This window comes from Mastigoproctus giganteus, chromosome 2, assembly GCF_048544385.1.
Source record: "Mastigoproctus giganteus isolate SK-2022 chromosome 2, ASM4854438v1, whole genome shotgun sequence".
Taxonomy (NCBI): Eukaryota; Metazoa; Arthropoda; class Arachnida; order Uropygi; family Thelyphonidae; genus Mastigoproctus; species Mastigoproctus giganteus.
Genome location: NC_143576.1, coordinates 203,489,681 through 203,504,163, shown reverse-complemented (window position 1 = coordinate 203,504,163; position 14,483 = coordinate 203,489,681). Strand labels below are relative to the sequence as shown.

The 14,483-nt window shown below is 37.0% G+C and overlaps 1 protein-coding gene across 1 annotated transcript in view; it reads left to right on the top strand.

Annotated features, from left to right (window-relative positions):
* CngB (Cyclic nucleotide-gated ion channel subunit B) overlaps window positions 1-14,483 on the top strand; it is a 33,444-nt gene that overhangs the window by 17,428 nt on the left and 1,533 nt on the right. Inside the window, exons 13-17 of the mRNA XM_090390134.1 lie at window positions 228-325; window positions 650-733; window positions 6,983-7,101; window positions 7,240-7,386; window positions 11,602-11,731. Of these exons, the coding sequence (XP_090246260.1) occupies window positions 228-325; window positions 650-733; window positions 6,983-7,101; window positions 7,240-7,386; window positions 11,602-11,731 (578 nt within the window). The remainder of the gene's footprint in view (window positions 1-227; window positions 326-649; window positions 734-6,982; window positions 7,102-7,239; window positions 7,387-11,601; window positions 11,732-14,483) is intronic.

The window sequence follows — 14,483 nt, the reverse complement described above, 5'->3', positions numbered from 1 at the left end:
TTAACCCAAACATCTTCAAGTAAGTTGAAAGAGCGGTCAAGTTCTCTGTGATTGAAGACGTAATTGCCATTGGGTTTGCAGACGGTGGGATTAATGTAAGAAACTTTATATCGTATTACATACAGCGCAATATGGCTTAAGTTTCTGATGACGCGCCTGAAACCCTAAAACAACCAACTCTATGAATGTGCTAAAAAACTACTACAAATTACGATATTTACTTTCAGATGAAAGTGGTATCCTCGACTCTCTCCCAAGAAAAATGAAAACAGATGTCGCTATTAACGTCCATTACAACACTCTGGTTAAAGTACAGCTGTTTAAAGTAAGTATCATCTTCAGTTTGCTTTGGTATGGTGCACTCAACAAAGTATGGGTGTAATCAGAAACATTAATGTTTAGCTTCACCGTAATGTCTTACTTACAACTAGATGTACCATTTCTAAATATTAACATCCTACTTAAAGATGCCTCGAAGATCAATTTTAGATTTGAGTTCTGGAACTCTGATCATTTTTTTTCCCTCACATGTTAGAAATGGAAGAAATTCTCATAACTTTCGTTGTTTTTCTTTAAACTCCATAATAAGATATATGTTGTGGATATATTATTAATATAAGTCCTAAAATACTCTTGTTTTACTTTATAGGACTGTGATAAAGCGCTCCTTAGAGATCTAGTGCTCAAACTAAAGCCAATTCTGTTTCTTCCTGAAGACTACATTTGCAGAAAGGTAAATAGTCCACCAAAAACTTTAGATACAAATGTTCATAGTATAAGATTATATCAAAAGCCATTTTTGCTATACTATTTTTAGAGGCGCGTTAGAATATATGCGTAATGTGCCTATTGTCTTCACCGTGTGCGATCACGTGTAATAGGTCGGCTCTAGTGGATGGATTTGTTTTTTCATTTGCGCCTTATATAAAGATTTGTCTAGCCAACACGGAAAAGAAATGTTCCTGGTTCTCATACAGGAAACCTATCCATATGCTCACATGGTAATCATTTAGTGAAACCAAACCTGTGGACAGACCTCTTAGTAGACTGTTGTCATCTGAGTGTTGCTGAGCAATGTATATCTTGGTATGGATTCTTGTGGAAGAAGGCAATTGCAGAATTTGTAGAGCGGCAACTGTTATCATTGTTGTACGGGACAAATACTAGTGCAGGGATTTTTTTTTTTTTTTCCATTTATTTGTACACACAATTCTTTACATTTTATATACAAGAACTTACAGAGAAGATATATATACAATTTTATATACATTAGCATTATCATTCTCATTATACCTATATATATACTATATTATATATGAACACGTGTGTGTGTGTGTGTGTGTGTGTGTGTGTGTGTGTGTGTGTGTGTGTGTGTGTGTTTTACCTGTATCAAGGGTGGCTCCTAGGCCTTAGCCCATCTCCACCTTGCACGTCTGTGGTGGTGCAGAAACTCAGCAAGCTTTTTATCGCTTGTGTATGTCCACCCTGCCATCAGGGAGCAGCCAACACCCAGGCAGCCGCTGCCTGCCCCCAGGCACAAGCAGCCAAGCCTGGGTCTACTATTACCTTAAGTGCCATGGGCACAAATCCCACACCCACCGGAGATAGTGCAATACCGGTGGGTGCCAGCAATCCCGTCCCCAGGTTGCCCAAACCTGGAGACCAGCAAAAAAAAAAAAAAAAAAAAAGTAAATATTTACATATGTACAAAAGATAATAGGATTTTGACTCTAAATCCTAGTAATACAATTCAATTTTACATATCTGACAAGTCATCCTATTTATATTTAATGGGATACCAACATTTATATTAACTGCTCAGCTGTCAGATTTATACTCGATTTTGGATTTGAGTTCTTAGTTGAAGTCTTTTCTTAAAGACCGATTCTGCAAAGGTCTGGAAAGTCTCAAAGTTTGTTTTGTTCTCAACTAGTATTTTCACGTTGTCCTCAGCTAGATCTGGAACCTGATTAAGTAGCAATACTCGTTGGTCTGTATATTGCGGACAAAACAGTAAAACATGGATCCAGTCCTCCATTTGACCACAAGTGCAAAAAGGATCCGGCTCCAAACCTCTGTCGAAAAGTTTGGCCCGCAGAGATCCATGGTCTGTTAATAAGTACGTTGTAAACATGCTTGGTGCAAACCACGAAACAAAAGGTTGAGTAGAAGCAAACTCAACATTTTCAATATACTTCTTTGTGACTTCGCCGTGCACAGACGCATTCCATCTACTTTGCCAAATACTAATCATTTCACTCCATAATCTTTTCCGTTCTGTCTTTAAGTTACTAACTGGGTCGGTTGTAATTCCCATAATGGATACCTGCAGTCCTTTCTTATGTTTATAAATCATGCCACGGTATAAGATAAACAAATCTAAAGGCAGTTCTCCTCCAAGAATTTGGAGGGCATTGTTTGATACTGTACGAGGGGCATTGTTTAGTGCCAGAAGCATTGTCCTTTGAATTGATAGTAGCTTGTTTTTAATTATCACCTTAACGACGTTCTGGTGCCAAATACCTGCTCCATACGAAACTATAGGCAGAAATATTGCTTTATAATATAGTTTCAAGGTCTTTTTATTCAAACCCCAGTCTCTTTTGGAGATTCTTATGACCGAAGCAGTAAAATTTCTAATTTTTTCCTTCAGTTTGGTGACATGAGAGAGAAAGGTTAATTTATCATCAAGAATTATGCCAAGATATTTGTTTTGGGGAACATAAGGTATCTGTAAACCATTCAGTTGAATTCTTGGTGGTCTTCCGTAATTAAAGTGGCCTTACGTGACCTTCCTTCTATGGCAATCACGAGATGGCGATCACGATTTGGGCAGCAGGATGTTGCGGGAGGAATCTGTCCTTAGACTCCTGTTTTTGAACGTCAGATTGACATAAGGTTGATGTCGACCTTATGGATCGCTAGTTGTGGATTCTTGTGGATCGCTAGTAGTGAAAGGTAATACAGTATAAAGAAATCGTCCTTCTACTTTTTCTTTTTATAGCATTTAGAACTTCGGTAATTAATTGATAGTGAACTTTTCTCGGGCCATCTAGACATGTTTAAGGTATCCGGAAGTGGTCATAGTTATTATAATTTCCTGGACCAGTGAAAAGAGTATTTCGTTTTTCTATCAATATAATGGTATAATGAGAAAATGTGTTCGACATCCTGTCATACCAAAAAATAAAACATTTCCAAAAATGCATGACTGGGATAATCATAATGTTTATGAGGTATACATCCTAACAACAATATTTAATACTTTTTATGACAATAAGATTTAAAAATAATATTTTGTTGCAATACTCGTACAATAGAGATCGGTTGAATTTTAGAAGTCATGAGTTAATGAAGTTAAAAAGTACACAATAACGTTTTCGTTTAGGTAAAAATGACTGCAGCGCTGTGGTTTGCTACAAGAGCACGGTTAGAACGGCTATTACCTTTTATTTCTGCAATAAAATTATCAGAAAGGTTGCTTATTGCCTCCAGGAACATGAAATAACTTCGAAAAGAATAATAAATAATATTTTAATTAATTGGACGAAGGAGTCTACGTGATTGTTCGCTAACCTCTGTGACTTTAATTTAATTAATTAACATAAATAGATTATTAATAGAATTTTGTATAACTTTGTACAAACCTCAAACCAATGTTCTAACCCTACAGTCCTGAAGACGGGAAACTGTGAGTTCCCGAAACGTAGCCAGAATTGTATAAGTGTTTAGCATTGAGATATATCAATTGTTCAGAATTGTAGCATTTCAATACTAAGTTATTTAACTCTACCACGTGATATATTAGTGTAGTCTACAATCAATTAATTAGCGCACAAAATAATATTTTCCCTGGGCAATAAATTAATTTAAAAAATCTAATTAAAAGTCAGTCATCAAAATATACTTTAAATAGTGGGCTATATTTAACTGCATGTAAAGTACACGTTAAATAAATACATAAAAGTTGAAAATATCCAGTTCTTATCTATTTTACTGTCAAAACTGACTATGAAGATGCAGAAAAGTTCATAAGATCGAGATGCGAATTCATGAATCAAATATCTCGCATCAAAATTTTTTTTTTCTAAGATCAAAGCTTCGTATATTGGATGTTCGTAAACCGGGAGCTCACTGTGTAGAAAATTTAAACATTGTTTTGTTTAAGTTTCTCTCACTGGATATCCTTGAACGGACATTACTGTTTGGGTAAGTCGTCAGGTGCTGTTCTGTGGACACAGTTGCTCTGTGTGTATGTGTTTGTGGCGGTATTATCATGAGTGCTGGACTGGTATCGAAATTATTAGTTGTACATATATACTTCTAAGTCTAGGTAGTATAGTGAATATAATCATCGTCCACCTCTCGCACCGGGTGGAAGCCCTCGTAGATTGGTAGAATTCCCGTCCTCCCCACACCCGTTGGAAAAGATTTGAGTTCGAGTCCCGTCAATGACGTGAGGAATTTTAATGGGTCTTTTTCACAACGTGGCTGAATTAGTCGGTCTTAGGTGAGGGTAGTATGGTTTTTCTCCCCGAAACTTTGTTTTTTAGAGAAATATGGCCTTAGTCGCTGATGCTCCTAAACCCTACAATAACAACACCTTGTGGAAAGGTTCGGATTCGAATCACGCACGTAATTTTTATGGGCTTTATCAAGGTGGCTGAGCTCGTCGGTCATACGGGGAGGGTTGCGTGGCTTTTTCTCTCTGAAACTTGGATTTTTCGTCCAGAAAACAGGCAAATCGACCACATAATACACGCAATTTACAGATACAATATACTGATACCTCATAGTTTTAGTTTCTCGGGCGCATAACACTCGCATACATGTAGTTGCAATGACGATGGATACGAATCAGCATTCGATCAAATGTAGAAAATCGGTTTTATCATTAAAATATGACCAAAAATCTATATTCATTCGGAACTTCAATGTTCCATTAGAATTCTACAAAAAAATGAATGAATATTGATTGACAATGAAAGTAAACAAAATTCCTTAAAACTTCGCCTATTTTTACTTGTTATTTTTTAATAATTTAGTTATCTCAATAACGCTTTATATATTTGGGACCGCTTTATATATTTGGGGGGGGGGGGGGGGTGAATATCGATTATGTATATTCTAATTACAAAATCAATTTTTATCCATTTTCAATTTTAGTTCGTAAAAAACTGCTATTAAAACCAAAACGGTGCTGTACGCGCACCGTGGTAAAATCTATAAAAGACACAAATAGGTCTGGGCTGCCTGCATACAAATGTTAAATTTATGAAAGAAAATTTAAACAGAACTGTTCCTGGCTGTTATTTGCTATGATTATTATGTCTTGAAACTTTAAAATTACTGAATTATGCGTTGTCATTATTGTAATAAGAAACTCTGCAATCTTCTTGTTTATATTCCTATCTATCCCAGCTCTCCTGCCAGCAAAACTGTAACCTAATTATTCTTATACTACTACCACTATATGGTTGTTCGAATGACACAGAAAAATTAAACTGAAGTACACTGCTTTGGAATGTGTGTGTTGTTAGTGCATCGGCTTCTGTGGCCATAATGCACCTTCCAAAGTTTTTGCATTTTACTCTGATCCAAGCCCTAGGTGGGATTGGAACCCTCGACCTTTGGATTGCCAGGCAGGCACTTTACCCACCTGGCTAGCCCGGTCGGCGAATGTATGTGTGTTTTTTTGTTTAGAGCCAAAGCAACTAAGGATAGGAGACGACAGTATATTGTGTCTGTGATTTGCATGTATTCTGTGATCGATTTGCCTGTTTGCTAGACGAAAAACTTAAATTTCCAGGAGGAAGAACCATGCAACCCTCGCCTGAGACCGACTGACTCAACCACATTGTGGAAAAAGCCCATAAAAATTCCTCGCATCATTGACGAGATTCTCGGACATTTTCCACCCTGCGTGCGGAGAATGGTTATTCTATCCACTGTGTTACCCGCGAGGACACTGGTTTAGACCAAATATACCCTTAAAAATAAGAAGAGACTTATCACTGTTAAATCGTTTCTTTCTAGAAGAGCAAAAAGAGCTTAACAGTGAATATTCCTCGAATCTGACGAGGTTACTCAACTACTGTTTGTATTATCAGATTCCGTTACAGCAGACACGCTTGCGAAATAGAGACCAACGTGCTGGCCAGAGCTTGTGGTTGTTGTCAATGAGCGACTGTTTTGTTGATGCTAGTTGTGGGAGACAACGAATAAACATGGCTTTCTTGAATACTTCTTTTTCAGTTATGGTCAATGGAACGAATTTTTGGCAATGTGAATGTTCAAAAGATTTGTGATCTGCTGAGCAGTGTTCAGCGGTGTCAGAAGTGAAACTGTCGAGTGAATTCTCATCCTTGTGTTCTTTATTCTTGCGATGAAACTTGTACTGAAAATGTCCAAAATTTTCTACAGTTCCATACAAGATGACGGTTCTGTAGTCATATCGGGAGCATCTCGGGATGGTCTCAATGGTTGGTACAGTTATTGGGGTTTTGCCGCAATGGGAATTGGGGTTTTTCTCACCCCAATTCCCACTGCGGTGAGAAAAAGCTCAGAAAATGCTTTTCTGAGCTTTTTCTCACCGTTTCTAATTTGCATAATCTTTAATGAAGGTCACGCAAGATTTTTTTTGCCTGGAAAATTGTTGTTTTTTTCATTTCTCAAAACAGGCATGGTCGGTATCCTGTTTTGAGGATACCGACCATGGACGGAAAAATCTGTTTCCGTCCCTGTGGACAGAAATTAGATGGTTTTAAATAATTTTATCTAATTTTAAATGAAATTAGATGGTTTTAAATAATTTTATTTAATTTTAAATGAAATTAGATGGTTTTAAATAATTTTTTTGCTTATTTAAATTATGATTCTGGTAAACGCGAGAATTATGCGATAATATATAATATATTACAACTAATTCGCTATGTTTAAAACTTACTCGTGCTTTAAATACTCTTTATATTCCATTTTTCAGGGAGAAGTAGGAAAAGAGATGTATATAGTAAACAAAGGATTAGTTCAAGTTATGGGAGGCGACAAAGGAGATATTGTACTGGCCACTTTATCAGAAGGAAGTGTGTTTGGAGAAATCAGGTTTGTTATATTATCAGAAACATCATGAGATTGATTAAAGTACCAAATGCTCTACCAATTTCGATCTCTCCTTCTCCTTATTAAAATGAATAAATTAACTGTCGAAAATTTTTGTCCTTTTTTTATTAACTTTTGCAGCTTGTTAGGAATTGAAGGATTTGGTAGGAGAACTGCCGATGTTCGTTCTCAAGGATTTTCTAACTTATTTGTACTCAGTAAAGATGATCTCTGGGAAGCCTTAGAGAATTATCCGGAAGCCCAGAAAGTACTCAGGAAAAAAGCAAAGTATGTAACTTTTTTTGTTTAGTTTCCATTCATTATACTAAATTAGTAGCACGGCTCATTTAAATTAACTGGTCTTCATGCTACTTATAACGTTATTACTAACACACATCAGAATCAATAATTTCAAACAATGAGGGAACTTTAATGAATCGCTTCAGTTTAGAATGATAACAAATCATGATGGAAAAGTATTTTTCATCAATCAAATTGTATTGTATTACAATTACGCAGTATTAGACGAAATTTTTCCTTCACCACAATTTTTTTTAAATAAGTTTATATTTATATTACTTATTCTCTCTACATACAGTATTTAATAACTAAAATCAGCGATCAAATCAAACTCAGAATTAGTGACCATATCAAAAGTTGTGCCCTCGTCGGTTGGTAGGATCGCCTTCTTCTCCCATACCGGGTGGAAAAAGTCCAGGTTCGAATCCCGTCGATGACGTGAGGAATTTTTATGGGCTTTTTTTTTTCACAACGGGGCTCAATTAGTCGGTCTCAAGCGAGGGTAGTTTGGTTTTTGTTTTTTGTTTTTTTGTTTTTTCTCCCTGAAACTGGGGATTTTCTTCCAGCAAAACAGGCAAATCGACCAGAGAACATATACACGTGGGTATATGAAATAACTTTCCTGGTCATCCTAATGTAATAGTTAAACGAACCGCTCTTAAGTACATTCCCGAATAGCCAATGTGGAGTCAATTAGGAAGAACTTGCAATACGAAATTTTAACTTTGATGAATAAACTTAAGCATCAACTCAATTAATTGACAATTGAGTCATGTCGAAGTGTCCACTGAGCAAATATCGGAAAAGATATCTGCTCAGCGAAAAAAACCCAACCTATCTGCACATGAGTTCGGTTTCTTAGTAATAATTAAAAAACTACCTGTTTCACCAACACAACTTGTAAATTGTGAATGAATTCGGAAAATTGCCTTATTGACAAAACAAATATTTGGAGGGATTCAGAACATAAAATAAATAATTAAAAATAAAATAACTTGTTTTACAAAAGAATAAAATGTATTCGAACTTGTTCTAATTTTACACTTCACAATTAGCGTAAAACAAAATAATATCCATGCTGAACTGCAACATAGGAGACGGCGTAGTGATTTTTGTATATAGAGAGACAGAAAAAAATATTTATCCTAACTATTATTTTTAGGGTCCGTAGTCTAACGAAAGACCCTTATAATGTCACTCGGTTGTCTGTCTGTCCGTCAGTCTGTCACAGCAATTTCTCTGTAGCCACTCAACCTACTGACTTGAAATTTTGCATGGGTTTGGACATCATATGGGCCAACATAACGCCATATTGATCGTTGTTGAAAAAAATTTGTCTGAGAAATGGGGGGGGGGACAAAAAATGTTGTCGACAACCTATAGCTTATTATATACCGTTGGAAAGAGTTCAACGAGTAGGTTTAAAATATAATTTTAAAATACTTTTTTAAATTAAAAATGGCGGCGCCAGACAGGAAAATGAGTAATTTTCGTGTCCCCCCCTTCTATTCCCGTCGCTAATGGAGCTAAAAATTTAAAAATGACATTAGCTATGCGTTATTCGATGCTTATCAAGGAAAACTACTACTATTAAAATCTATCATTTACTTTTTGTGATAAAATTAAAAAAGCAATTTTTTATTTCACTTCGATATCCGGTGACAAAAAGGTTGCTAAATAGTTAATTAATAATTCTATAAAGGTCATTTGTAAATTTTGCTACGAGAAGTATTTTTTAACAATTTTCAAAGTTAGAGTTGTCCCGGCAAAGAGGTACTCAGAAAGAGGCTCCTGCGCTGAGTCTTGCACGGCCCTCACCTGCCAGTCGCTTCTCCAGAAAGAAGTCGGAGTCGCTTCTCCCACCCTTGTCATTCACAACAACTGGAAAGACTCAAATAGACAACGTTTTCGTTAGTTCCTCAGTTTTAGGCCAAGCTGGGGTACTAGAAACTTTTTTTCAGTTACCATAAAGCTCTCTATTTGAGATACTACACTAACGACCATTCGTGACTAGGGACCGTTCATCCTGGTACCCGGCACTCAATAGTTGACCGATTTATTTTTGAATTTACCTACTTACATGCCCAGAACTCATTGAAAAGAAAATTTGTGTCTGATCAGTTTTCAGTCCATTAAACAGAATTAACAAAGTGCTACCTTCGCAAGCGAATTGTATGATGGGAATGTAATCTGCAGTAACATAAAACAAAAGTATGCAATGAGGTTGTCAATATTCAAGGAGGTAGTAATCTTAGAATTAGAAGGACATTTTGGGAGCTATTATTCTTAGAATTAGAAGGACATTTTGACATGCTGTGACTGCCTGCGCAATAAGAGGCTTCCCAGCTGATCATTACGAAATACACAGAACTTAAGCAAATAAGTTGTTGTTGGTTTTAGGAGCATCGGCAACTAAGGCCATGTTGCTCTGTGTATGTTGTCTGTAAATTGTGCGTATTCTGTGGTGAATTTTCTGTTTGCTGGAGGAAAAACCCGAGTTTCCGGTAGTAAAACCATGCTATCCTCGCCTGAAACCGACTAACTCAGCCACATTGTGAAAAAGACCCATAAAAATTCTTCCGTTCATCGACGGGATTCGAACTCTGGTTTTTTTTCACCCAGTGTGGGGAGGACGGCGATCCTACCAATATGCTACCCACGAAGGCAAGCAAATAAGTGAGTTAAGTAAATATTTCAAAGTTTTAATCACATAATGAGATGACTTATTTTTAGAGACAGATTTGAGATGACTAATAATTAAACTAATCTTAAATTAAATTAATTAACCAGTAAGCAATTACTTAATTATGTGTGGATTATTAATTAGCCATGAACATTAATTATTTTGTAATTAAATAATTAGCCAAATTGACTGTAAATTAATTAAATAATCGTTAATCATTGCTTAATTATTCCTGAACAATCAATTAATCATGGAGTAATAGTTGCTAGCATGCCATTAATAGATCTAAAATTTCGTAAAGTTTAGAATCAGAAAACCTTCTTGCCTATTCAAATAGCATTAATATTTTCTTCCCTTGCTAAGACCATTTCTTAAAACCGCTTTCCATCCTTAACTGCTCTTGCTTTGCATTCAGTTTATTCAATTGAAATGTTATGTAATGATCTAATTTTCCTCACCTCTTCACTGATGACTTAGGTCAGTGATTCCCAAATTGTCAGCGGCTCCGCGGCCTTCTTCAAATTTCCCCTATGATTAAAACAAACTCCACTGAGTTTAATGGAACTCACCTTTAGGTTGTACCGTGTATATAGCGTCTTTTTACTCAATGTGACTTGAATGACAAAAGTTTGAGTACCACTGAGCTACGAAAACATCTTCCTACCGTACCAAGCACATTTCACTCAAGCTTTCTTTGAGTATCCTGCTACACTGACCTTTGGCAGGTTAGTAGCTGTGTGATTTGCTGTTAACTTATTAAGTTCATTTAGATGGAGACTCAAGCAGAAGTGCAGGTTTTTCTGGAATTTGAATGGTTTTCATCCCACATCATTCTTTAGGCACGCGCAATTTATAGACACAACACATCGATTATCCCCCCTCCCCAATAATTTGAATTGATCACCTGTCAAACTGCTTTCTTTGCTTTTTGCCATAAAAAGATCACAAAGTTTTTGAGAAGTCTTCATGCTTGCATTGTCTTCTAGTCTTGACAGTATTTTTATGGTTGTTCTGAATGTCTACAGTCTACATTTTTTTGTGTCAGTTTTATAAACGCGCCTATTTCATTGATATTTCTTCTGATGAAATTCAGAAATTCATCCATATTCAAGCTACTTCAAAAACAAAAGACACATGTTAACCGTTAACTTTCTCCTTTTCTAAAGTAAAAAATTAATATTTTCATATAAAAACAGCTGAATAGTTATTTTAAAAAATACTGCCCATTATCCGAAGATAATGATGCAAACTTTCTTAATTATTTAGAATCATTAATTTTTCTTTTCTTATGAAAATAAAATGTTTTCACTTAATACGAAAGATGTCACAATTGCAAAGAATTTTTGATGGCTGATACTTTGTTTCTTTTCATGTATTTACCAGGCATCTACACCACTGATTAAATTTTTAACAAGATCTGTGATCTGTCATTTGTAGCGAAATGTGTGATTGAAACAGCATTTTGTTTTATTCTGTAAGCAATATTTATCAAAAATATTTTTCTCCATTTATCTTTCAAGGTCTTTGATTAAACAAAATGAAGCACTTCAGAAAGCAAACCAAAAGGAAAAGGAAATTGAACCGGAAGTTATCATCAAAGAACCTTCACGCAAACCCAGCACACCACGACTTGTGAAGACAGTGATGCAGGTTCGTATACTTTTCTTTGAGTTTTTACACTCATCCTAAAAAGAGTTATCGACTTCAGAATGACGTAGTCGAATGGTCAAGCACAAAAGTGAAGTAGCATATGCGTTTGAGTGGACCTTAGTTCAAGCAAACCTGACTACTAAATATAGTTAACGATTGTTTTCGGTGTCGAAATTATTAATTGTAAATTCTTCTGACCTAGTCGTGCCGTGACATAAACAGAACAATTTTTCTATTACTCCTACCAGGATATCGCAATTTGAGTTAGAAAACGTTATGTTTTGTGTGCGTCTGTAAAAAAAGTCTCCTCTAGATGAATATAAGCGTTTTCGAGTTATTGTCTAATGGTTTAAATTCATCAGTGCGTCGTTTTCGAATAATCCGCACAACTATTTTTCCTGGTTCTTCAAACAGACTTCAGCGCGTACACGAAGCAGTCATTGACTATATGCACTGTGCTGCCACTTTATTAGGTACACCCCCCTGCTGTGCACACAAATGGTTTGACCCACAAAGTGGCAAGTCACGTGACCACAGTTGTGGATATAAATGCCACAAAACAACCTTTCTAGTATCAGTTAAGCGTACAAACCGTAGCAAGAATGGGGAAAAGGAGTGAACTAACGGACTTCGAATGTGGCATGGTAGTAGGTGAAAGACATGCTGGACAAAGCATCTCTGAAACCGCAGTTCTCCTGAACTTTTCACGCACCACTGTTTCAAGGGTGTATCAAGAATGGTGCAACGAACAGAAAACGTCCTCTCAACGGCACTCCTGTGGAAGAAAATCGCTTGTTCATGAGAGAGGTCAGAGGAGGATGGCTAGATGCAAGCACACAGACGGGCCACAATGTCGCACATCGCGTCAGAATACAACCTTGGTGCGCAGAACAAAATATCGCAACGGACCACTAGTCGCACTTTGTCGCGAATGGGCTACAACAGCCGACAGCCACATCACGTACATTTGTTATCAATGAAGAGCAAGAGAGCACACCTCCTGTGAGCACAGCAACACCAGCACTGGACAATCAAGTATTGGAAAACAGTTGCTTGGTCTGACCAGTCGAAGTTCCTGGTGCACCATGTTGATGGAAGGCTCAGAATTTGGCGAAAACAACATGAATCCATGGACCCGTCATGTCTGACGACTACTGTGCAAGGTGGTGGGGACAGTGTTATGGTGTGGAGAATGTTTTCTTGGTACACGTTGGGTCCATTGATACCCATAGATTCACGTCTGAATGCCACATCGCACCTAAACATCGTTGCCGACCAATTGCTTCCGTTCATGTTGACAGTTTATTCTCAGTCAGATGGTTACTTCCAGCAGGATAATGCGCCGGTTCGAGGAACATGACAATGACTTTTATTTGCTGCAGTGGCCCGCTCAGTCTGTAGATCTCAATCCTATTGAACATCTTTGGAACGAGCTGGAAAGGGCTGTTTGCTGCAGGCCAACACCTTCGTCGAATCTCAAGGAACTGTGTGACACACTCATGCCTGCATGGTACTCCATTCCTGCACAACGCTTTCAGCATCTTGTTCAATCCATGCCTAGACGAATTCGGGCTGATTTGAAGGCTAAAGGACACTCAACACGCTACTAGATAGGTGTACCTAATAAAGTGGCAGTACAGTGTATATATACACACGATGGATGAGCATTTAATTCGCGGACTGGTGCAAGATCTTATCTTAATTGTCATGATCTTAATCTTCTGTGGATTTCTCCTTCTCGAAATAATCTCCCTTGAACTAAGACACTTTCGCCACCGTTGTACCCACGCATTAAGTGCTTCTTGCAAGCCATTTTTTTTTTTTTTTTCGAAAGGCTGCGAAATGCTTCCGTTGTTGCTCTGCGAGCGTCGTTGTGTTGGACGCGAAACGCTTGCCTTTCAGCGCTTTCTTCAGACGTGGAAACAGGAAGAAATCACACGAGGCTAAGTCCGGTGAATAAGGGGGATGTGGCAGAACCTCGGCACCTATGGCAGTGATCACTGCCAACACAATTTTAACCATATGGGGTCGGGCATTGTCTTGATGGAGAAACCACTTTTTCCCGGAAAGTTCAGTCACACAGGAATATGGCCGTCCTACCAAGCTACTCATTACCATACGCTTCATTCATCTCTTTAGGTGTTTCCGATGCATTTAAGCCCCGTCTGGCTAACTCTGAAAAGGATAGCTATGCAACTCGTCATTTCGGTACCCGATAATTCGGTTTCGATTTAAATCGTAAAAAATGGAAGACGCCAAATGACAGTCGAAATTTTCGTTTTTAAAGAAAATAGCTCTGGGAAACTTCAGCCTGATTTTAAAATATAAAGTACTTTAAATGAAAAAGCTCACGTCAATATACAATAATGTAGATAGAATATGGAAAGGACAAAGCTTTTACTCTAAAGGTCTCGATTTCTCTGTTGTGGTACTGTTCCCACATATTGTCTTAGTCCTGAACTTCAAATAAACTTCACTTTATTTGTGAGAAGCATAATTTCCTTTTCGACTGGAACTTTTATATAACTTTAAGTTAAATCAATGTTTATTTAATTTTCTTACAGGTGCAACAGCAAGTGAGCAAGGAACTAACAATCCGTTAGAAGCATAGTGCTTTTGTCTATTTAATGATGTGTTAGACGATTTAATTTTAAAATTAGATAAGATGTAATTCACATAATGATAATATCATCTAAATAGTTCAATCAACAGTAATTGACTTTTATGTGCAATAGAGTGAGGCATCTGGCTC